This window comes from Balaenoptera borealis (assembly GCF_965194805.1).
Source record: "Balaenoptera borealis genome assembly, chromosome: 16".
NCBI lineage: Eukaryota > Metazoa > Chordata > Mammalia > Artiodactyla > Balaenopteridae > Balaenoptera > Balaenoptera borealis.
The window spans coordinates 88,674,263-88,699,479 of record NC_138872.1 but is presented as its reverse complement, the minus strand read 5'-3'; the positions used below and the strand labels follow the sequence as shown (position 1 = coordinate 88,699,479).

General features: G+C 55.7%; 1 protein-coding gene across 8 annotated transcripts in view; it reads right to left on the bottom strand.

The window, feature by feature from the left end:
- PRKAR1B (protein kinase cAMP-dependent type I regulatory subunit beta) overlaps positions 1 to 22,541 on the bottom strand; it is an 85,734-nt gene extending 63,193 nt beyond the window's left edge. For 7 of the 8 annotated variants that reach the window (XR_014235662.1, XR_014235663.1, XR_014235664.1 and 4 more), the window contains exons 1-4: positions 22,444 to 22,541; positions 21,534 to 21,730; positions 8,247 to 8,417; positions 5,844 to 5,935 (exon numbers count right to left, since the gene is read on the bottom strand). Coding sequence is in view for 4 of the 8 variants with exons in the window: in XM_082360062.1 (XP_082216188.1) it covers positions 5,844 to 5,935; positions 8,247 to 8,417; positions 21,534 to 21,710 (440 nt within the window). In the remaining 4 variants the exon portion in view is untranslated. Of the gene's footprint in view, positions 1 to 5,843; positions 5,936 to 8,246; positions 8,418 to 21,533; positions 21,731 to 21,906; positions 22,351 to 22,443 lie in introns of those variants that run through there. The other variant, XM_082360063.1, reaches the window with a different exon arrangement.
- Between the last annotated feature and the right edge of the window lie 2,676 nt (positions 22,542 to 25,217).

Below are 25,217 nucleotides of genomic sequence, written 5' to 3'. Positions count from 1 at the left end.
CCACCAGACGCCGGTGGGACCACCCACGTCCCAGGAAAGGATGACTCACTTTTTAAACATGGGTCCCCTTGGGGAGGACTCTCAACGGGAGGGGGGCTGTGTTCAGGGTCCCAAAGCGACGAGACAGCACGACACTTCAACCAGGGCCCCCGTTCCGCGGGACGAGGGGCGGCCGCGTCCCTCTCTCAGGGCTGCTGTAGGGCTGGGAGGGACCCGAGCTCTGGCAAAACAGAGCAAAGTCTGTGTGACTAGCGCTCTCAACCCACGGAGCTGTGAGCAGCGCGGGACTTTGCCTCCGGAAAACTGGTCGCTGCCCCCAGAACCTGCGTGACCTTGGGCCATTACCTGCCTTCTCTGAGCCTCAGTTTCCCCACCTGACACATGGGGGAGTACCTGCGTCTGCTGAGAGGCTGGATGGGCCCCAGCCAGCTGGTGAATTCCCCACACCCGGCTGGCAGGCAACTTCCTGCTGGTAGTGACCAGGGCTCAAGCGTGGAGCCAGGCCAGGGCCCCAGGCGTCCCTCCATCCTGGGGCTGGATCGACACCGTGAGGGGGTGGGGTCAGCTCACCAGCAAGGGCATCTCGAGGGTCCCTCCTTTCTAGAGAAATGGCCCCACTTCGCGCCCCTCTGGCCTCAGTTACCCATTGCCTGCGGGCACCTCCAATCACGTTACAGGGTGATTGTCAGGCGACATCAACAGTGAACCGGCTGGTGTGAGAAAACGTGTCTGCAGCGTCCTGGAGACCTCTCACCACCAAACTCTACAAGTTTTAAAACATTATGGCACCAAATAAGCGAGATCCTGGGCGAGGTTAACAGATTAGGGAGCTGGGTGATGCAATCACGGCAGGAGGCAGGTCAGCCCAGGGCGGCCCCGTCCCCGCCGAGGCTCACATCCCAGCTTCCCCCAGGCCCAGCTGGGTGGCCATGGCAGCTTGCTTGAGCTCCGTGTGCCTCCATGCTTCATCTGCCCAAAGCCGCCACAACGAGGCCAGCACCATTCTAACAAGATGCTGCAGACAAGGCCTGCGGTCCGGGCTCTGGCTCAGAGCTCGCCATGACGCAGGCTCCAGGGTCCCAGGTCTCAGCCTCGCACTGAACACGGCTCCGACCCTGCAGGGTCACACAGCCCACGACGTGCGAACCTGGAGGTCTCCTCTGCCCAGAGCGAACCTGGCTTTGTGCAAAACGAAAATCGAACTTTTTGCAAGTTCAACCCATTAAGCATCTCCTCGGATGAGGCCCTGCGTTTTCCAAAATGCTAATCTTGGTTTTTAGTACCGCCTGAAAGGACGGCAGCAAACCCCAAAGCTGGAGCCAGGCTGCAAGAGGGGCTGAAGTGGCTCGGAGAAACAGAGTCTGTCCCCTGCACTCACTGTGAATTCAGCAGACGGGTGTGTTTTTCCCATCACCCGGGGGCCCGGGCCGATTTGTGGAATAACAGACTGCAGAGACATGCGGGTGGGCGGAAGACACACAGCTGTGCAGCCAGAGGCCTGTCTTAACTAGAGCTGCAGGGAGCACAGCCCGCTGCCAGCAAGGCCGCCCCAGGGTGAGGTGCCCTCGCTGCCCCCCGCCCGCCCGTCTGGCGGCTCCGGTAATGAAGCCCCGGCCGAGGGCCCGAAACGCAGTGCCACTGCCTGGACCCTGCCCCCGACGCACACACGCAGGGCCTCCTAATCGTCACACTTCTGGCTTCCAGCGGCGCTCCATCTCCAGGCACCCGAGTGGGCGGGCAAGCTGGGGAGGGACCTGATGGAACCCAAGGGCCCCCACCTCCCTCCCCCGGGCCTGGGTGCACCCTCGGGGGACAGGCTGGGAGCCACAGCACACGCCAGGGCTCTGGAGCATCCTGTGGCTTCCTTCTGAGCCTGCTCGGGCCCCTGCGTCCCCAGGCGCAGAAACCAAGTGGGGAGGCTGCACCTGCCAGCCCCCAACCTGGACCCTCCCCAGGACTACTCAACTCTTCAGCAGGGCTCTGAAGGGGCCAGCCCAGGGCACGAGGCCATCCCGCTCCAGCCCCAACTCGGACATGTGCTGCTTGGCCTGGAGCAAGGGGCAAGGGCCCTCCCCTCACTGTTCACTGAGACAAGGCGACAAGCCAGCCTCCCAGAGTCCTTCCTGCTGTGTCCTGAGGCCCAGAGGAGCCCACTCACCTACCTCAGGCCCAGGATGGAGCAGAGAATGACTGCAGAGTGGTCTCAGGGCCAAACCAGCCCCTTCCTCAGACTAAGCACTGAAGGGCGGAGGGGTCTGGCTATGGGCTCCATCTGGATGGCCAAGCCAACCTCAGAGGGGCAAAGCTGCATCCAGAGAGATGCCCACTAACTCAGCCCCACCCACAAGTCAAAGGGCCAGAAAGATGATGATGATGATGATGATGATGATGATGGTGATGACAATAGTGATGATGGTGATGGTGATGATAGTGATGATGGTGGTGATGATGGTGATGGTGGTGATGAAGATGGTGATGGAGATGGTGATGATGGTTATGAAGATGGTGATGGTGATGATTGTGATGGTGGTGATGATGGTGATGGTGATGATGATGGTGATGATGTTGGTGATGGTGATGATGGTGATGATTGTGATGGTGGTGATGATGGTGATGATGATGATTGTGATGGTGATGAAGATGGTGATGATGGTGATGACGATGGTGGTGATGGTGGTGACGGTGATGATGGTGAAGATGGTGATGATGGTGATGACGATGGTGGTGATAGTGATGATGGTGATGATGGTGATGGTGGTGATGACGGTGATGATGATGATTGTGATGATGGTGAAGATGGTGGTGATTGTGATGACGATGGTGATGATGGTGATGGTGATGGTGATGATGATGGAGGTGATTATAATGATGGTAATGATACGCCCATGGACACTATCTCACTCTATCCTCACTGCAAGCCTCAAAGTAGGTTTTATTACCCTCATTTGACACTTGAGAAAACTGAAGCTCTGCCAGGTGCTGTGGTTTGGCCAAGAGACACCCTTTTTATTTAGGGGGTGGAAACTGAGGCTCCAAAGTATCCACACAGACCCAGAGAAAGCCTTCGAGAAATGCCGACTAGAAATGCCGCCCCATCCAGAAGGAAGCCCGGCAGTTCGGGGTAGGGGCTCTGTCCCTCAGCCACGTTGCATTACCTTCTCCTAAAGCAAAGGGCTGGAACACAGGCTTCGCCTTGTCTCCCCGCTGCTGTAGCTCCACGCAAGCTGAAAACACTGGCAAGAGCAAAAGCAGCCAGCCAGAGACCGTGGGATTTTTTTTGTCCTAAACCTGAATTTAGCAGGAGGGGTTATAAAGCAGCACACGGTTTCTCCCACAAGGATTTACCCACATGAATATTCTAGTTACGCTACTCACGCAGGGAAGCAGAGAGGGCAGCAGGCAGCATCACGTCGAGGCTCGCCAGACGCCCTGCAAACTTGGAAAGAACTGGGCGGCACGCGCCAGACCGCAGCTGAGCAGAGACAAAGCTGCGAAGCCCAGCGTCCAGCAGACAGAAAAGCAAAGGCCCTGGATGCTGCACCGGGAGATGTCACGTGGAAGGTCAGGGGACAGCGTCTCCCTGCCCACGGCCTCTGGAACCCGCTTCCTGAACCGTCAGCCTGTCTCTTTAGAGGCCGTGGCCAGAAACGGGAGCCTGTGCGGGCTTCGATCTGGGAAGTGTGTTTTCCTCTGCGCAGAACAAAAGATCTGAAGCAGACACTCCCCGTGTGAAAGCTTTCTTTCCGATCCAGCCTTGAAAAGAGGGATTTTAATCCAACCATCTGCTTCCTCCTCCTCTCATCCGCCTGGCTCTCGGGTGCGGTAAAGCCTGAGGCAGAGGCAGCTGTGCGGCTCTGCAAACTTAGGGCCGAGGGCACAGGACCCCAGCATACGCTTCCTGGACACACACACCCGGAACGGCCCCGACAGGGAGTCCAGCTCAGCTGCCTCGGCCAGGCTGGCCCTAAGCTAAGACTTTCTGAACCCGCTGCTACCTGGGAGCTGGAAGGGGCCATGCAAGGGTGTGACCTGCTGAAAAGCATTGTGATTCTGAGCCCAAACCCTTCTGTTCTGGGCAGAAGAGTCCAGGCCACTGAACCGCTCAGCAGCTTCCAAGGCCATGAACCCAGCAAAGTGTCACCAGTAGTCAGAGAAACGACACCCTCTCTCCTCAAACGTGAAATAAGGCGATTGTACCCGGTGTGCCCGGGGCAGGGGAAGCCAACTCAGCAGAGGGAGATGGGGGAGGGCGACCGCGAGGTGTCCCACGTGTCCACCTTCCGTGGATCCACCAGGAGCCGGCAAGTGCCGGAGAGCAGAGGCAGCGGTGAGGCTGACCCCCCAGGGAGCGGGCACGGACGGGTGGGCCCGAGACGGAGGACCGGCCAGCCCCGCCCCTGCCCCACGCCACGGGCTTCTGCAGACAGGGCATCGCCACCTCAGCCTGGATCGCAGCCAACCCAGCCTCGCCCCCGCCTGGGAAGCACGCTGTGGGCGGGGAGGGACCACCCCCACTTGCAGGTCCTCTGGACGCCCCTGCGGCCTTCCTGGGACCAGCCAGCACAACGTAGCAAAAGCCTAAAAACCCACACTGGCACCTGTCCGGCGCCAGCCACCTTATCCCGCAAAAGCACCACTCCTCACTCTTCACGGAGACCCGCACCACGGGAAACTAGAAACGTCCACAGTGACTTTGGCGAGGGGAGCGGTGGACAAACCGACCCAGCCCTTGATGCAGCTGCACGCCCACAACCACCGCAGTGGTCACACGGGAGGCCCCGGGCCCGCGTCACAGAAGGTGCGTGTGTCCCGCCTGTTTCCACACGATACGCATGCAGAGAACGGCCTGGAGGGGCCGGTCCAGGCCGCGGCTGGTGGTCACTGTGGGCAGGAGGACGCAAAGAGGCCTTTTCCCTTCACTCTGTGTATCTGCATGTCATGTGCACATCTTGTATGGACTGTTCTCAAAATGTGCTCAGTTATTCTAATGAAGAATCACCGTTTGCCAAGAACAGAAAAAAAAAAATTTTTTTCAAACGTCATTTACCCTTTGATCCACATCGAGGAGTTTATCTTAAAGAAACAGACAAATACTCCCGACGAGCATACGAGTATGGGCACGACATCAAAATGTTGTTTATCATAAAAAATGCAAACAGCCATGGCAGGAGAGGAGTCACATCACAGAACCCTATAGAAACGGGGGACCACAGACCACGAAAGCCCTTACTGACAAAGAGAGACGCTCACCACCTCTCAAGTGTGACAAACTATGGAGAACGCCATTCCGTTTTGTGACAATACAGGGTTACGATATGTGCATAAATCAAATCCTGAAGAACTGCCCCTAAAACATTCCCAGTGATTATTTTTGCTTTGTGGCTTAAAATTTTCCAGTTTTCCCAATTATTTACATGCTCCCCATTCCCAAGCAAAGCATCCCAGCCCCTTCACTACCCCCAGGCCCCCTCCTTGGAATAACTTTCGCCCCCACCCCATATCCACCCCCGAGCCCCTTCCAGCCCGTGCTGAGGGTCACCCCGGCTCAGTCACCCTCCCTCAGGACCCCGTGCTCCGCGGACAGACGTGCATTTCACCCATAAGCCCATGAGGCAGTGAGTTTAGCTTGGGCACAGCAGGCCCTCTGCAAGCAGAAGAGATGTCTTGCTGTGACAAGGTTGGCCTGCAGGCACTTTGGATCACAACCCAGATTGGAGGAGGCAGCCCAAGTGCACACAGCGCTAAATCTCTGGGGGCCACCCCTGCCCCATGAGCCCGTGCTTCCAAAACTGACCCGTGTCCCCTGGAGCAGGACATCCCACCAGCCCCGTTCCCGCTCCTACCTTCTCTCGTTGTCGTCCAGGTGAGCAAAGAGCACGTTCTTGGAGATGGCTTTGGCCAGTGCCGTCATGGTCTTGTAGTCCTTGGGGATGACCTGCGGGGAAGCCCGGCAGTCAGACCTGTGGGCATCCTGGACCAGGGCCTGGACCCAGCTAGCCCTTTGGGCCCCTCCTCGATCCCGAGAAAGCGGGCCTCTCAGCCTTCAAGGTGGTATTACCAGTGAGGGTAGACAGAAATCTTGAAATGCTAGCTGCATGTCACAATTTTTGAATATTTGAAAAATAAAGAAGAGACAAGGGGCCCAGAGTGACCCGAGAGTTTGCGTATTGTCCAGAACTCGGGGTCTTGGTGGACAGGCGCCGGTGGGCTTCAGAGCCTGTAGAAGATGCTACAAGGCCTCCAGGCCCTTGGATTATTATGTCTTTTGTTTTTATTTCTTTACTCCACTGGCTTTTCTGCAGGTAATAAATACTCGTTGAAATATTTGAAAACTGGGAGAAAAAAAAAAAAAAAAAAAGATACCGTGACCCAAGGCTGGCTCCACCCTTTCAGGTGGTGATGGAAGGGCTGGGTAGGGGCCTGGACCTTGTTGGCCAAAATGTGGGTAAAAAGTCATCCCCACGCCCGCTGGGACCAGCCTGGGAAGCTCGAGGTGTGTCCAGTGAATCAACGTTCAGCTGACGACCAGCACTGGCATTTCCAACGCCAAGATTCCTCCCTTAAAATACACTGAGGGGAGGCTGTCTGGACCGGGACATGACCCCCACCTCATGCTCAGCTGCCCCTAAATCTCTTCCAGGCTGGGGGTGGATGGTGAAATCGGGACCCCGCACGTGGGTGCGCCGCATCTAAAACCATGGAACCCTTTACAAAGAGATCCCTGAGGGGCAGGATGGAGCCCCCTGAAAAGCCACTCCAGCTCCAACAACTGTGTAACAGCTCGGACGTTACACGCTGCACCCTCTCCCCTCCTGTAACACCCTGGGTTACTGTGGTGACACGTCACACCTAGGGAACCAGCCGGGTACCATCCTAGCAACTAAACCCACGTCTGTCCTGTCTCCTTGGTTTTACCCAGATCCCACCCAGGCCACATGCAGTCGTCATGGCCCTTCAGCCCCTCTGGTCTGTGACAGTTTCTCAGAGGAGGTCTGGCAGTTACTTTGCAGAATGTCCCTTCATCTGGGTTTGTCTGGGGATCTCCTCCGGGCTAGACAGGGGTCCAGGGTTTTGGCAGGAAGGCCACAGAGGTGAAGTGCCCTGGTGGGCTTTTAAGCTGCACTTTTACTAGTTTTATTCCCTGATTATAAAAGTAGTAAGTACTGGGGAGGGGCTGGGCATGGTTGTTTCATGCGGACAGAGGTTCAGATTTGCAAGATGAAACGTGCCGGAGATGATGGCGGTGACCGTGGCACAATGGTGAGAATGTGACCTGGATGCTAAACATCGTTAAAGAGGTGCTGTGGCCCAACTGTCCCCAAATTCACGTGTCGAAGCCCTAGCCCCATGGTAAGGTGTTTAGTGATGGGGCCTCGGGAGGTGACTGGGTTTAGGTGGGCCCCCAAGACAGGATCAGCACCCTCGTAAGTCGAGACCTAGAGATCTCGCTCTCCCCACCCCGCCCACCACGTGAGAACAGGCGAGAAGGCGGCCACCTGGGGGCCAGGAAGGGAAGAGGGTCCTCACCAGGAACCCACCCTGCCGGCACCTGGATCGTGGACTCCCAGCCTAGAGACTGTGAGAGGGTGAATGTCTGTTGTTTAAGCCGCCAGTCTTTTGTTACAGCAGCTTGAGCTGACACAGACGGTAAATTCTACTATGCACATTTTGCCATACTTTAAAATAAATTTTTGTAATAGGTCAAAAAATAAAAATAAAAAAATTTTTTTAAAGAGTAAAGCTGGCTGTAGAAACGCATAAGATGGAATGGCAGGCCCATGTCCAAGGCAGGTCTCGGGCACACGCAGCCGCCAGTGTGGTGACTCACACGGGGTCCCACACCGGGGAGGCCCCTGACAAAGGCGCGCCCTGCTCAGCATGAGGGCCGGAGAGAGAGGGAGGATGGTGTCCGGGGCAGGGGAGGGCGACCCCTGGGCGGCTCTGAGCTTGGGGTCCAGCCTCGAGGGTGAAGCCAGGAGAAGAGGACCCACGAGGCCCTAGACACGGGGCTCCTCCTCCCGCACCCCAGGACCTGGCTGTCCCGCCCCGTCCCCAGCCTACTGGGGTCACAGAACCATGGGGGTGGCGGGGCCCCCAAGAGAGCCTCCGATAGGTACGCACCGGGCTCAGGCCAGCAGGGACCACGACGACCTTGCGGAAGAAGAAGGGAGGCCAAGGCCCCGACGCCTGGGACGCGGGGCGGGACGCGGGGCGGGACGCGGGGCAGGGGCGGGGTCGAGGCCCACCTTCCGCACGTAGGACACGGCATCCTCCTCTGTGTACACCTCGGCGCTCACTCCCCCACGCCGGTGCCGGGCTTGCACCACCGGGTTGGGCGGCGACGGGGACACTTCCTCGTCGTGCGAGTCCGGCTGGGAGGCTGGCTTCTGCTGCGCCAGGATCTGCCGGTTTTCTTCCTGGAGGGGGGACAACGCAGAGCGGGTGAGAAGAGAGGCCATCTCGGCAGGAGAGTCCGTCCCGGGAGGCCACGGGGTCCCAGGAAGGCCGGGGACCCAGCGCGTCCCGGCCGGGCCCGCCGACCCGCCTCCTGGACTTCAAGGCCACCTCTGAGCCCACCTCCTCCCAACCCACAGCCCTGCCAGCCACAGAGCCCTGGCTCCAGAAGGCTTTCTGTTCCTTCACACTTTGAGCAACGTGTCCAGCTACCAGACTCCAGGGCTCAGCCCACAGGGTCCCAGGCCCCGGCGAGCCTCTGAGGCCCCCCAGTGCCACCGGTTCACCCGAGGGCAGGAAGTGCCCCCGCTCTGCTCACCAACGTGCTGGAAACAGGAGGTGGGCACACAACAGGGAAGCAAACCTCTGTTTTCTTCCCGTGCTTTTCATTACTGCTTTTCAAAAACTCTGTTTACACACAGAGGGCGCAAAATCCCCAAAGTGCAAAGGTACACGGGGTGACGGGGTCTCCCACGGCCGACCCTCCAGCTCCACGTCCCCAGAGCAACCTGGCGACCAGCTGGTCCGTGGATGGGACCGGGCTTCCCAGCACACGGCCCCGGATGGTGGCAGGAGGTACCAGCTGGTTCCTTTCTACAAGCACCTACACACGACCCTACAGAACAGCCAAAGCCAGGAGAGAAGCTCCGACTCACGCCAACATGTACAGGGTCTTCATCCAACACCCAACGCTTCCAAGGCTGAGGAACAGCCCCAGGTGCCTGGTGGGCAGGAAGGAGGGGTTTCCCTGAGGGTCAGCTCTGGACACACCAGCAACCACCGATCGCTCCAGAACTGCCTTCCAAGTACTCACCTCGTCACTCTTCTGTTACCGTGACAACAGCCATCTCATCCTTTCTGAGACCAGCGCCAACATCTCCCTGGAGCCGGGAGTCACTGGGTTATTTCCCACCCTTTATGAATTACTGGGTGACACGCCGAAAACGTGTTATTTACATTGTACGTTAATTCTACGCAAAGTTAAGACTGTCGGTAAGACTCCCACTTTTATGGAAATCATTACAAACGTCACTGACTGTTCTTGTAAACCACGAATTTTCACTATCAATAGAAATGTCAGTTGCATCTCAAGTGAGATACTCTGGGCCTTTTTTCTTAGAAATTATTAAAAATAAGAACAGTAAGGGAATTCTCTGGCAGTCCAGTGATTAGGACTCCATGCTCTCACTGCCGAGGGCTCGGGTTCAATCCCTGGTCGGGGGAACTAAGATCCCACAAGCCGTGTGGCCAGAAAAAAAAAAAAAAAACAATAATATACACAAAAATGAGTCAGTGGGGTCTTAAAGTGGGATTTTGGAGACATGAGTGGGAAAGGCCCCTGCACTGCAGTGTAAACTGTTTATAGTGACACCGGGGCTCTGCCAGCGCCCAGGAGAGAGGAACCAGCAGAGGCCCCGGGCCACCAAAGGACGTCCGGAAAGTCAGGCCATGCGGGAGTGACCGCGCTCGGAGGTGATGGTGACACGGGGCAGAGACGTGGGCAGTGATGGATGGAGGTGAGGTCGGGAGGAAATGACCCCAGGCTTCCCGTAGAAGCGAGGGAGCCGACAGGCGCTTGTCTCAGCAAATGAGGGGACTTTTCTTAAGGTGAGGTAAAATTCGCACAACATGAAATTAACAATCAGCCATTTTAAAGTGTGCGATCCTGTGGCATTCAGTGCATTCACAATGTTATGCCAACATCTCTAACCGCTAGATCCAAATGTTTCATCACCCCAAAACACCCGGGTACCCCGCTGGCAGTCCCTCCAGGCCCTCCACCCAGGCCTAGCACCCACTAACCTACCTCCTGCCTCCGTGGATCCGCCCATTCTGGACACTGCCATGGACAGAATCACACGGTACGTGCCCTCCCGTGTCAGACTTCTCCCACTCGGCACACTGTCTTCAAGGGGCACCCATGCTGTGGCAGGTGTCAGCACATCCCTCCTTCTGGTGGCCGAATCGTACTCCGCTGTGCCACATCTCCGTGATCCATTAGTGAGCTGGTGGACCCGGGCTGGCTCCAGCCTTTGGCTGCTGTGAGTAGCGCTGCCGTGGACGTGAGTGTGCGGGTTTGCGTCTCGGGGCTGTGTTCAGTTCTTGGGGACACCCCTGGGGTGGGAATGCTGGGTCCCACGGGGGCTCGTGCTCAGCTCGGCGAAGAACCTCCCAGCGGTCTCCACCAGCCACTCCCGGCAGCGGTGCCATCCCCCGACACCCTTGCCACTTTCTGTGTATTGGTTTGGTTTCGATCTGGTCGACGTGAGCTGGGTTCTGGACACACTGACTTCGAGATAACGGAGCGACCTGGCCTTGGGAATGGCCCACAGGCCCTACAGACAGTGGCTGGCCCAGGGTCCACAGTCACAGCGAGGACCCCGGGCTCCCTGCGCAGCCACCAGAAGCCACTTGTCTTCAAGAAAGCCGCGGCCCAGGCCTTGTTTTCTGGGACCAGTGAGCAGCCCTGTCCTGGCACGGAGATGATTTTCCGCCTTTGGCAGCAAAGGGTCAAATGAGGCAGGATACAGGTGGTTCAAAACACGAAGCCGCTTCAGGGGATTTTGAGAGGACACGGGGTGGGGGGGGGCCGGGAGCCAGGGCCCCCCAGGGCGCGGTGGGATGACCGCCCCCAGGCTCTGCCTCGACCACGCCAGACCGTTATTTCTGGATGGCATCCCTCTCCCACCCCGGGAGATTCCAGGAAAACCTCTAATTCTCAGAGCTCCCCCTTCCTGTCTCCTGTTTTCACGCTGCTGAATTGTCTTGGCTGCGAATGGTAGAGGGCACGGGGTCAGGACAGGCGATCCAGGCCAAAGGAATCTTCATAACAAGAGTGTGGGAACAGTGTTTCCAGAAAGCTCCGTGGCCAGAATCTGCCCCCAAACGCGTAAGGCAGCTCCAGGGACCGTCCCCGTCCTGCCCTCGGGGCCCAGAGCTCCCTGGGCCATGAATGATGTGCTTCATCACCTTCTGACCACGTTTTTCCTACGCGAGGGGTGAAATGCAGGCTTCCAGCCTGAGAAGAGACAACACGGAGGGGGGTCTAGGGAGACTTTCCAGAACTGAGCTGACCCCCCCACACACAACAGCCCATACGCCTGGGACCCTGGGACAGTGGAATCCCTCCCCTCTGCTCCCCACTCCCGGTCTGGCTGGGCAAGGACACCGGCTGCCCCATCCCTCGTAGGGGATTCCTAGGGTGAGGGACGTCCCTCGTAGGGGATACCTAGGGTAAGGGACGTGTCCAGGGCACCTGGGCACCCAGCGGCAAGGTGAGAAGAGAAACACGGAGCTTCGATCATTTATTGAGCACCTTCTGTATACCAGGCCTCAGACAGAAAATGCAACAGGGAAAAAGGCATAGTTCTTTCATGAAGGAGGTTACTGTTAGAGCTCGAACAGGACAGAGATGGTGGTCACAGCAAGACGACGGGTGAGCACCACCAAAGGACCAGGTACAAGGGGCTGCACCAGCAGTGGCAGGCTCTTAGATCATCCTCAGCAAGGAGGAGTCAAAGAGGGCTTCCTGGAGGAGGTGCCTCCTGAGTCCACCCAGATGAGAAGAGCTGAACCAGGGGACGTGGGCAGTTCTGAGCTCACCCCTGGCCCCCCTCCTCCCCAACCTGTGGCAAATTACAGTTTGTGTGTCTCTTCATGACGTGGCAGCCCTCTCCAATGTTTGTTTCATCCATCTCTTCAGAGTCAGACTCTGATTTTATCGTCTGCTATTTCTTCGATTTCTGCTTCATTAACTTCTGCTTTTACCCTTGTTATTTGTCCTCGTTTCTGTCTTGCTTTCTTTCTCTATTCCTGGCTTCTCAGGTGGCACCTGGGCAGTGGGTTGAAAAGGGTACCTCAAAAATTCATGTCCACCCAGAACCTCAGAGAGTGGCTTTATTTGGAAATAACTCTTCACAGATACAATCAAGTTAAGACAAGGTCATCCTGGATTAGAGTGGCCCTAATCCAACGATGGGTGTCCTTATAAAAAGAGGAAGTTTGGACACAGACACACAGGGACGAACACAGGGGCGGTCTGGTGATGCATCTGCCAGTCAAGGGCAGCCCCCAGAAGCTGGGGAGGGCTGGGGCGGACCCCGCCCCCCGTCAGAGCCCCCAGAAGCAACCACCCCCGCCAAAGCCTTGATTTTGGGCTTCTGGCTTCCAGAACTGTAAATATCTGTTTTAAGCTGCCCATTTTTTGACAATTTGCTATGGCACCCTAGGAAACTAAGACACACAGCTCATTAATTTATCATCTTATTTTCGAATGAAGCTATAAATTTTCCTCTAAGTACCAATTTTGCTGCATTCCACATGTTTTGACATGCAATGCTTTTATTGTCTCTCAACCTAAATATTTCCTAATTTTTTATCATGACAATCTTTAACTGATAAACCATGCAAAAGCTTATTATTGATTTCCAAATGTATGGAGAGGCTTCTGGCTCTTTCTCTTTTTTTCTGGCTATTTTTTTATTAATAATTTGTAACTTTATTGGGTTATAGTCAAAGGATTCGGTTTCTGAGTGAGAAAAAGACTTAAACTCATCCTGGGATCCCCTGAAATAACATGTTGCACTGGGTACTTCATTCTCAAATTCTAAAGTTCTGATTTACACACACCTTTCCAGGATCTCCAATGTAACCAGATCAACACGAGGCAGATGCCGTGTCCTCCCCAGTCACGGCCGCGCTGTCACACAAGCTCGGATGGGAAACGCTGTGCTTCCCAGGGAGCTCACCACCACGTCCTCAGCACCCGGAGCAGCGCCCGGCACAGAGCAGGTGTTCAATAAATATTGGTGGAATGAATGAATGAATGAATGAAACCTTTTGGGAGAACTGGCATAGCTATCACGGATGCTTCTGAGCTTCATAATTCTATTTCTTAAAACACATCCTAAGGAAACAATGAGAGGCATCAAAAAGATATCTGTACCAGAATGGCCCTTGCAGTGCTTAAAAAAATTTTTTAATCCAACAAGCAACAATAAGAGATTGCTTAAATCAAGTTAGAAATATCTATGTAACAGGATATGCTGCACCATTAAATCATACTTTTAATATATTTAGTAATCATATAAAGTTTGGTTTAAAACACCAAAAAGCAGGATTCAAAATTATATATAGTCAGGGAATTCCCTGGTGGTCCAGTGGTTAGGACTCTGCGCTTTCTCTGCCGGGGCCTGGGTTAATCCCTGGTTGGGGAACTAAGATCCTGCAAGCCGCACGGCGCGGCCAAAAAAAAAAAAAATTATACATAGTCAAGAGAATGAAAAGACAAGCCACAAACTGGGAGAGAATATTTGCGAAACACGTATGTCTGAAAAAGGACTTGTATGCAAAATGTACAAAAAGCTCTTAAAACTCAACAATAAGAAAACAACCCCACTGGAAAGCAGGCAAAAGATCTGGACACCTCACCAAGGGAGATCCCCAGATGGCAAATAAGCACAGGAAAGACGCTCCACCTCATCTGTCTTCAGGGAAACACGAATCAAAACAGCAGTGAGACAGCACTACACACCTATCGGCACAGCCAGAATCCAGACGGCGACAACAGCAGAGCCTGGCGAGGATGCGGAGTGGCAGGAACCCTCATCCGTGGCTCGTGGGGACGCAGAATGGCACCGCCGCTTTGGTTTTTTTTGTTTGTGTGTTTTTGTCTTATTTTGTCTTGTTTCTTTGCTGCGCCACACGGCTTGTGGGATCCGAGTTCCCCGACAAAGGATTGAACCCGGGCCCTCGGCAGGGACAGCGTGGAGTCCTAACCTCTGGACGACCAGGGAACTCCCGGTGCAGCCACTCTGGAAGACAATCTGGTGTCTGTCTTCATGCAACCCAGCAACTGCATTTGGTATTTATCAAAATGAGTTAAAACTTACACAACATAAAAACCTACACACGGACCTGTATAGCAGCTTTATCCACAATTGCTAAAACTTGGAAACAACCAAGATGTTGTTCAGCAGGTGATCGATAAATAAACTGGGGTCCATCCAGACAATGGAATATTATTCAGCAATAAAAATAAATGAGCTATTATTAAGTCATGAGAAGACTTGGAGGAAGCTTAAGTGCGTATCACTAAGTGAAAGAAGCCAGTCTGAAAAGGCTAAACGCTATAGCTGGAAAAGGCAGAACTATGGAGACAGTGAAAGGATCAGGGGTTGCCGGGGGCTGGGGGGGGAGGGGCGAACAGGGGGAGCAAAGGGGATTTTTAGGGCAGTGGCTACTCTGCATGACGCTATGATGATGGAAACAGGTCAGAGGTTTGTCCAAACCCACGGAATGCACACCAAGAGCAAACCCTCAGGGGCGCCGCGGACTCTACTCAATAGTAGCGTATCGGTGTTGGCTGTCATTCCCTCGAAGCGCTCGCTGGCTGGTGCTCTGAGGCCCGTCTGGGCCTGGGGAGGACCCCGGCCACCAGTGTCTCCAGCCACCCCTGCACCCCCAGCCTCAGCCTCCCGCAAAGCTCGCTGCCTCCGCCGCCCTCCGGCAGACCTTGGGACCGGCTGCCGGGTCTAAGAGCGCCCAGGACCCTCCCACCCGCACTCAGAACCCTGGGGACCCCAGCACCCGCACCCCAGCTGCTCTGCAAACCCTCCTCACTCCACCTTCCCAGCGCCCCACCCACTCGGCCTCCCCGACACCCGCCCCTCAGTGAAGCAGACGTCGCAACGACCAGGGAAGAAACCATCAGGGCCAAAGGTATGGGGGAACCCACCTTCTTTTCCTTTTTAATTTCAAAGACTTGGTTTTCCTAAGTAGTTACATGTTCACAGCAAACATCGTAGGGAGGCACAGAGGTTTCCCGCATGCCTCTTGTCCCCTCGCTCGCACAGCCTCCCCGGGGCCCCTCTACCCTGCAGAACGGGCAGCCACCAGAACCCCCCCAGACTACAGCCTGGACCACCGGTCCCCACGCCCTGCCACCTCCTGACGGCCTCCCGCCCCAGCCTCCGGCCCACCCAACGCTCCAGCCACCGCCTCCGGGGCTCCAGCCTTCCACGGCTCTGGGGTGGCACGAGCTGCCCCCGCCCCGTTAGCCGCCAAGCCCATCGCCCCGAGGACAAGCCTTCGTCCAGAGAGCGTGCCCCCCAAAAACGGCCCCGCGATGACCCTCGCCCCCCGCAGGGCACGGCCTCCTGTCGGCCCCCGGGCTGAACGCGGACTCACGGCCTCCACCCTGGCTTCCCCCGTGGCCCCCCAGCACCGGAAGGCCCGGGCAATCAACGTGCCGGGGGAACGGAGCGCCCCTCCAAGACCCTCGGGAGTTCAATGCCAGTCCCGCCCATGGACGCCTCTGTCTGCCACCAGAATGACACATGCAGTGCTGGTCACCAGGGAACACAGGCTGATCCTCCACAGTCACCAGACGCATCTGATGCCCAGTGTAGACCACAGCCACAGGAAGGGCCACAGGAAGGGCCACAGGAAGGGCCACGTGGGCCCTCACAGAATTCACTTCCACGAAAGCCGCGGGCCGGGTTCTCCCCAAGGGAAACGCAGCGTAACTTGCTCGTTTCATTAAAGGCACAGAGTGAGCCTGGGTCGCCGGCTGTCTGACCAACGGACCAGAGGGAAGCCACCACTGCACCAGGAAGGAAAGCCTGCTGGATGAGGCATCTACGGCCACAAAAGAGAGCAGAGCGGCGTCGGCGAGGACTCGGGAAAGGGCGGGAGGCTCAGGGTCGCAAGACCACAAGCTCACCCGGTCCTTGGGGAGGAGATGGGCGACAAGATTCAAGAGCCGTAAACACACACAGACACTCGGCCCCCAGAGCCCTTCCTGAAATACCTGCATATTTACCCATTTTTTCTTTTCAATCATTTCCTTGGCATAAAGGTGTTTTCTGGAGCAGAAAGAAACAAAAAAACTGAAAGCCATCAAACACAAAACGATGGAAATAAAGTAGAAACGATGACGCATCCACGTCATGGAAAACTTTACAGCCACAAGAGGCCACAGAAATGCTACTAATACAGATGCAAGGCAACATGAGTGCACTTAATGCCACTGAAATGCACACTAAAAAAAGGCCAAAATGGTAAATTCTACGTCGCCTATGTTTTACCACAATAAAAAATGCTACTAAGAAGAAAAAAGCAAACAAAAAATGCACATATATACAATTATCCACATCCGTATGTAAGCGTGTCCTGCAGTGCAAGAAAAGTCCTCGGAAAAATGTAGGGTGGGTACATAGGTGCAGGGTCATGGGTGCATTTTTATAAAGTAATCTTTCCTGCACAATTTAAAATCCACTATTAAAGGGATTGATGACTTTATCATCACACGATCCGCCAAAAGACTGAATCCTGGAGAAGCTCCAAGGCTGTGTTTGGCCAGCGGGTGTGGACTATCTTCCCCCCTCAAGCCTCCACCCTAGAATAAGGCCACCTCCTCACCGGCTCACTCACCGAGGCCACACCCCAGCCAAGGCAGCACCCCGAGAGCTGGGCCATCCCCACCAACCTGTGCGGGCAGCTGCAGCCTCTGTGCTTATCAAGGCCTCACACACACGCTTCCTGCTCTCAACACAAGTGGAGAAAACTGTTCCTCCCCAGGCTTCCGGCCTGGCCAGCCTCCTGCAGAGACAGGGGCCCGGGACCCAGCACACCCCGGCCCCAAAGCCAGAGCCTTTCCTGCTCCCAGGCCGAAACAGCTCCCTGGTCACCCTGCTCAGCAGACGCAGTAGGAAATGAGACCCCCCCCCTGTGGTTTCAGGACACCTTAAGGCACTTTACATTTGGGGATCCCAAATGTCCATTTGAACATCCACTGCAAACACTGGGGACATTCTCCCCAGTAAAATGCACCCGCCTATAAAAGCTTGCACACGATTTCAGAGAATCCACCAAATCAGCCCCGAAGCCTGGAACCTAGGCCTTCCAAGTCGCCCTACCTCTTCCAGACCTCAGTCCTCACCTGTCAAAGGCAGGTAATAAATTGCCTCTCCAGGCAAGAATGATCAATGAATCTTCCTAAACCTCTATGCTCGCCCCAGCCTCTCCCCCAAGCTCCAAACTCATAGCCTCTTTGACAACTTAAACGCATCCAAAGCCTTACTCTTAATTTTTCCTGTCCAACCCTGTCTCTGTCTCTTCCCACTGGCCCCTTCTTGGCTCAGGACTTCACTCAGGACTCGGACCAAACCCGAGGAGTCACGGCCCATGCCTCTTTCCTCACCCCACCCCCAATCCACCAGCAAGACTGGAAAGGCCCCCCAAAGAAAACGGCCCACCTGACCCTCTCACTCCACCCCCAGGGGACAGGAGCACCTTCACCCCTGCCAAGTCTAACAACCAAAAGCATCTGGGCCACTGAAATGTCCCCTGGAGGCAAGAGGTCCCCCGCTGAGACCCTCTGCTCTAGTTTCACTCTGCAGCCTCAGCTCAGGTCTGGTCTGGACCCTGCCTCTGGCCTCCTAATGGGCTCCCTGCCTTGGTCCGGCTGAGAAGTCCCGTCCTGTGAGACATGTCACCCGGCTGGGGTCATCTGTGAACAAGTAGAGTTAAATGAGGATGTACTGTCACCCACCTGACCGTCCCTCTTCAAACGTGCAGGAAACAAGCACCACCACCCCCCCCCAGTCCCCTGTCCTCCGTGCCAGCGACTGGACTCCTCCCCCACATGGAGACCTGGAAAGTAACCAAAGATTCAAGCCACGTGGCCATGTTCACCTATCAACTTAAAAACAGGTTTTTATTTATTTTTTTAAGGTTCATTTATTTATTTATTTATTTATTGGCTGCACAGCATGTGAGATCTCAGTTCCCCAACCAGGGATCGAACCCACGCCCTCTGCGTTGGAAGGGTGGAGTCTTAACCACTGGACCGCCAGGGGAGTCCCTGAAAAACAGGTTTTTAAATTAAAACAGCCAAAGCTGACTAGGGTGGGTGGCTACAAGCACACTGTCTGGTGGGGCTTGAATCAGTGCTGCGTTTGGAGAGCTCCTTGACAACACCAACAAGATTTCTGTGACCTGGTAATTCCACCTGGAATTTCAGTAATTCCATCTCTGAAAAGCTGTACTAAACACTACTACATACAGGAAAAAAAAAATCTATGTACAAATATGTCCCTGTGGCATTATTTTTTTTTATACATCTTTATTGGAGTATAATTGCTTCACAAGGCTGTGTTAGTTGCTGTTGTACAACAAAGTGAATCAGCCATATGCATACATATATCCCCATATTCCCTCCCTCTTGCGTCTCTATCCCACCCCGCTATGGTCACAAAGCGCGAGCTGATCTCCCTGTGCTATGCGGCTGCTTCTCACTAGCTATTTTACGTTTGGTGGTGTACGTATGTCAGTGCTACTCTCACTTCGCCCCAGCTTCCCCTTCCCCCCTACCCTGTGTCCTCAAGCCCATTCTCTACGTCTGCGTCTTTATTCCTGCCCTGTCACCAGGTTCATCAGTACCATTTTATTTAGATTCCATGTATATGTGTTAGCATTCGGTATTTGTTTTTCTCTTTCTGACTTAATTCACTCTGTATGACAGACTCTTGGTCCATCCACCTCACTACAAATAACTCAATTTCGTTTCTTTTTATGGCTGAGTAATATTCCATTGCATATATGTGCCACATCTACTTTACCCATTCATCTGTCAATGGACATTTAGGTCGCTTCCATGTCCTGGCTATTGTAAATAGTGCTGCAATGAACATTGTGGTACATGTCTCTTTTTGAATTATGGTTTTCTCAAGGTATATGCCCAGTAGTCGGATTGCTGGGTCATATGGTACTTCTATTTTTAGTTTTTTAAGGAAACTCCATACTGTTCTCCATAGCGGCTGTATCAATTTACATTCCCACCAACAGTGCAGGAGGGTTCCCTTTTCACCACACCCTCTTCAGCATTTATTGTTTCTAGATTTTTTGATAATGGCCATTCTGACCAGTGTGAGGTGATACCTCATTGTAGTTTTGATTTGCATTTCTCTAATAGTTAGTGATGTTGAGCATCTTTTCATGTGTCTCTTGGCCATCTGTATGTCTTCTTTGGTGAAATGTCTATTTAAACAGATGGAGAAATATACCATGTTCTTGGATTGGAAGAATCAATATTGTGAAAATCACTATACTACCTAAAGCAACCTACAGATTCAATGCAATCCCTGTTAAACTACCAATGGCATTCTTCACAGAATTAGGACAAAAAATTGTATGGAAACACAAAAGATCCCAAATAACCAAAGCAATCTTGAGAAAGAAAAATGGAGCTGGAGTATTCAGGCTCCCTGACTTCAAACTATACTACAAAGCTACAGTAATCAAGACAGTATGGTACTGGCACAAAAACAGAAATATAGATCAGTGGTACAGGATAGATAGCCCAGAGATAAACCCACTCACATATGGTCACCTAATTTACGACAAAGGAGGCAAGAACATACAATGGAGAAAAGACAGCCTCTTCAATAAATGGTGCTGGGAAAACTGGACAGCTACATGTAAAAGAATGAAATTAGAACACTCCCTAACACCATACACAAAAATAAACTTAAAATGGATTAAAGACCAAAATGTAAGACCAGACACTATAAAACTCTTAGAGAAAAACACTCTTTGACATAAAACCACAGCAAGATCTTTTCTGACCCACCTCCTAGAGTAATAAAATTTAAAAAAAACAAAAATAAACAAATGGGACCTAATTAAACTTAAAATCTTTTGCGCAGCAAAGGAAACAGTAAACAAGATATAAAGACAACCCTCAGAATGGGAGAAAGTATTTGCAAATGAAACCATAGACAAAGGATTAATCTCCAAAACATACAAACAGCTCATGGAGCTCAATATCAAAAAAACCAACAACCCAATTAAAAAATGGGTCGCGTTATTTTTAATATTAAAACACTGGAAACAACTCAACTGTCTAATCATGAGGAAAACATTGAGAAAACTTTTCTGGATCTTCTCAACACATTACACAATCATTTACACTGAGGACCATGAAGAATGTATAACAAATGAACAACATAAATATAAAACTGCATCCGTAACATGATTCCAACTATGTTTCAAAACCGCAATGCACGGTTGGGGGGGAACAGGTGGAAAGGACTCCAGGTGATTTCTACTTCTTCTTTCCACTATTGAACTTTTCTATTTTTCTTTAAAAGGCATGTATTACTTTAAAATGTGTTTTAACAGACTGTTTTAAAGGGAAGAAATAAATCCATTCCTTTGCGTTAAGGCTACCTCTGTCCACAGGAGTGCCCATCAGAAGTAAAACACCACTGAGCTCGGGGACACAGAGGCGCTTAAAACAGACCTGGGCCCCAGCTGGGGTCCCGTTCAGTCCCCAGGGACAGGTAGGTCGTGATACAAAGACCACGAGGAGGCACCTGAGGTCACCCCAGAGAGAGATCTGGGTGGCCAGGCCAGGGAGGAAGGCAGGAGGCGTGAGGCGGGGGAGGGAAAGCTGGACGGGACCACAAGCGGCTCCTGCCCCAGCCTGCTGCTTCCCAGCCCCGAGCCTCCAGGATGAACCAGGAAGGGGTGAGAGCTGTCATCCATGCAGGAGTGAGCTGGGCGTCTCCCTCCTCAGGAGAGAGGGGGCGGGTGTGGCACGTGCTCCCCCCACATGTCTGAGGGGCAGGCCAGCGTCTGCCGAGGCTCAGAGACGCAGATCAAGGGAATCTGACCTCCAACGGCCCCGCCACATTCTCTATCAGGGCTGTTTCCTTTTACCCCAGTGCCAATGGCATCTCTAACCAGTCCCCCGAGTTGAGAACCGCCAGCGACCCCACAAGCTATAGTCACAGCCAGCAGTTCCCAAACGTCCGCACCGCCTTCCAGGAGGCCTCCTGAGACCCTGAGCCACTGGAAGAAGAGAGGATTTCTGCGGCGGGAATGAAGCCACCGTGGCCTCCCTGCCCACCTCCCCGCAAAGAACCGCAGGAGGCCGTCCCGCGGGCGCCCCGCCCCCTCCTGAGCACGCAGGTAGCGGAGGGGAGGGCCGACGGGGCTTCGGCGCCACACACACACACCTGCACAGGCTGGGGGGGGGGGCGGCGGGGGGAGGACCAGGTGCCGGAGCCACTGACCTTCTCCAGCTTCTCGAAGTGCTCCCGGAGGAACCTCATGGGGCGCTCGGGCTTGGAGATGCAGAGCTGCACGATGCAGTCCTTGAGCACCTGCTGGACGCTGTGCTTCTGCACGTAGAGCTCGCAGCCCCTCAGGCCGTCGTCCTCCTCCAGCTGCTGAGCCGATGGCGAGGCCATGGCGACCCGCTGCCCGCTTCCTGCGGAGGAAAACGCGAGTCCTGCCGGCCTCGGAGGGGCAGGACTCCCGCGGCCTGTGAACACGCGTCTTACACGCACCGTAAAGTTTATCTGATGACCGACGTGACCTGGTGACACGCCAGGCGTTTTATTCTGCTGCTGGCAAAGGCCTCTCACCCTGGGGGGCAAATCTCACCTCTAAACAGATGCTCGCGGGGATGGAGGGGGATCCGCCAGGTTCCGGGCGCGGCTGAGAAACCTGACGACGGGGAAGCGGGGCCCTGCGTGTGCAGCCCAGGCGGTTATGGGGTCTCACTTGCGTCCATCCCTCCCCCTTTGGAGGACAGTGTGTGCCTGGAGCGCCCTCCGCGAGCTCCCGGGGAGATGGCGGGGGGGGACGGGGGGAGCTCTTACAGGCTCCACAGGAAAAGAAAGGGAAACGAAAACAAACGAAGCCCCGCGGACGGGCCTCCTGCGAAGATGAACCCGGCGAACAATGGCAGCGCCGCGCGTTCGGCCCGCGCTCGGCCAGGTCACAATGACGGCCCGGAACCCGGCCCGCCCGCCAGCGCCGCGCACGCAGCCCGGCGACCCCGGCCCCCAGCCCCCCGACCACCGCTGCGCCTCGGCCCCGGGCCGGCCAAGGGGGCGGGGGCTCCCCGAAGGCCAAACTTCCTGGGGCCTCCCGGCCGGCGGGGGTTTCCGGAACAGACCCCTCCCCAGGCCCGCGTACCTGGATGCGCGGTGCCGGAGGCCGGAGGCGGCTGCGCGGGGACGCGCGGGCGCGGGGACGGCGGGCGAGCGGGTCCCGCACTGCAGCGGCGCCGCCCTCCGCCCGCCCCCGCGCCGCGCCGGTCCCCCCCCCCGCCCCGCCGCCCCCTTCCCGCCGACCGCGCTCCCGGCCTCCCCCCACTCCCCGCTCGCCCCCTCCCCGCCCCATCTCACTCCCGCCCCCCACCCCGTCTATCGCCCACATCCCCAGGACCCACCTCTCCCCTCCCCCCCAGATTGCCCTCACCGGCAGCCTACCCCGTCCCCCTCCCTCTTTCCCCCTCCTCCCTCTCTTTCTCCTCCTCTTCCCTTCCTCCCCCCCTCCCCCGCCCCCTCGGCATTCAGGCTGACAGGCCTCACGCTGCACAGACAGACCCACAGATCCATGTGAAGCTGCGCAGCTGGGCCGGGACCACTACTACCGCCCCCCAGGCTCCCCCCTCACACCTCCACCCCCTCCACTGGAGACCCTGCGATTGCCCAGATTGTCCGCCCTGGCTGGTGGCAGCCACGTGCTGCCTTGGGGGTGATGGCCTCCCCCACCTTCACACCTGGGGTGTCACATCTACATGTCACAGGGCCTGCACTGGTGGCCAGGCAGGTCTAGGCTACTCCTTTTCTTGGTTAAGGGCACCAGCTTCACCCAGATGCCCCAGGGGGAAATCACAGGGTCATCCTAAATTCTTCCCACCACCCATGGGCTTCCAGGAGGTCAGAGGCCAGCACAGCCCCTAATCCACCAGCCCAGGCCTGCAGGAAAGGGAATCACCCTTATTTTCCTGTTGCCTAAAGTCATGTTTTGCTCCCATTCTGCCAGGGTGGTGGTGGAAACGTCATCTCGGGCAGTTGGGGGGTCCCCAACGCTTTACCTGGAGCGGTCTGAATACCAGGAGATGGGGTAGGGATCTCAGGCCTTTAAAGCGGAAGACCTCTGCTCCCCCACCCATACTGCCCCATCCACAAAGACACATTGCAGGGTGGCCGGCTGCCCCACACGCACCCCAGCAGGGCTGAGGCTGACCCAGCTTCTTCCTGCCGGCTTGAAGCGAGAGGAAGAGGATGTGCTCAGGTGGTCAGACGTGGAGCTCCTTCCTGCCTCCTCATCCCCTGCCCTCGGCGTGCCTCCTGGCCCATCCCCACCTCAGGTACAGTCACACCTGTCCCATCACACTTATTGCAAGAGTCCTTTTCGGGAACTGAAGTCCAGTCTCAACTGAATCAAAACTTTATTCCACAACTAATTTAAACCTTGGCTGTTTCTCAGCTCCGCCTGCCTGGATTGCTCAGACCTCCTCTCCCCCCTTGCTGCCCCTCCTCCTCCCCCTCCAGGTACTGCTGGCTCCTCAGGGCGGCCTGGTGAAGAGGATGACAAAAAATGAGGGCCAGGTTTCACTTGACGGACTTGGGGGGGGCATATGCTCCAGGGCTGGCTTTTGTTCTCGGACTCTCCTGGGGTGCTCCAGGGATCTCTGCAGGGACCTTCCCCCTGCACGGCTCCGTGGGAGGGGGAGACCCTCTCCGAGGATGGCCTTCTAAGCCCGAGCCCCCCACACACACACATAGCCTCATCCTGGCGGGGAGACCCCTGGACCACATCTTGCAAGACAAGGACCTCTCCAGGTTCAGGGCCTGGCGGTCGGCTGGGTGCACCAAGCCCACCAGAAACTTGGTTCCTCGGCCTCTCTCAGCTGTGGCTGGACGAGCCCCATCCTCACACCACCGTGGTGGCAGCTCCCACCAGCCTGTCCCCTGCAGACCCTTCCAGGCTCCTCAGGTAGCCACTTCAGAGGCCCTGCCATCCGGGGGCTACAGGCAGGCTCTCCCTAAGAACTCCCTCCCCACCTTCCTCAAGGGGTAGTGCGGGGCCAGGTCCCCCACCCGTGGCCCAGCCTGCAGACAAGCCCCCCCATCTCTCCTGTGGCCCCTGCCCCCTGCGTCGCCTGAGTGGAAGGGAACTGCTTCCAACGCATCCAGCTCACTCACTGCTTCAAGGAGGGGAGCCAGGGACCCTCGAGCAAGCCTGGCCTCGCCCTGTGTCTGGGCCAGGCTGTGTTAACCAGTAAATGTCTGCATTGATGGCACAGCGGTTGTTTGCAGCTGATCCAAGTGGCTCCACCCTGAGCGACACGATCCCCCCGGCCCTCTCCCTCCGTGATGGGGGGCGGCGAGCACAGGGTCCGTCAGGGAAACTGACTAGACCACCGGCGGCCAGTGGCCTTACGTGGGGACGGCAGGCATCCCCCTCACGGAGCAGGGACAGGAAACCGTGTGGACCAGTGATGCCATACACAGCTAGGTCGATGTCACCACCGCTGGATGGTGACAAGTCCCGGTTTATCGGGTGTCCTGAAAACATGCAATGGTGATCGTGTCATCATTCAGAAGTCCCAGCAAGTCGTGCTGGTCTGTGTGTCCCCTCCACCCACGGGGAAGGACCCACCCCAACACAGCCAGCAGAAGGGCTTCACGTGCCCCAGCCCTGAGGTTCTCACCTCAGCCCTGGAACCCGAATCACCAAGTCTTGCAAAGGTCCAACTTCAAAACCACATTATTTTCCAACCACCCCTCTCCCCTGCCCCAAACTCCTGGCTCTGCCAAGTCCCGTTCACCCAGCAAGATTCAACGGGGACGTTGCTTCTGCGGGGAACCCTCCCTGTGGCTCCCACACCTGAGGGCCAGGTTGGGCCCTGGGGTGCCGCCCAGGGCTCCCTGCAGCCGCAGCTCTATTCTAAGTGT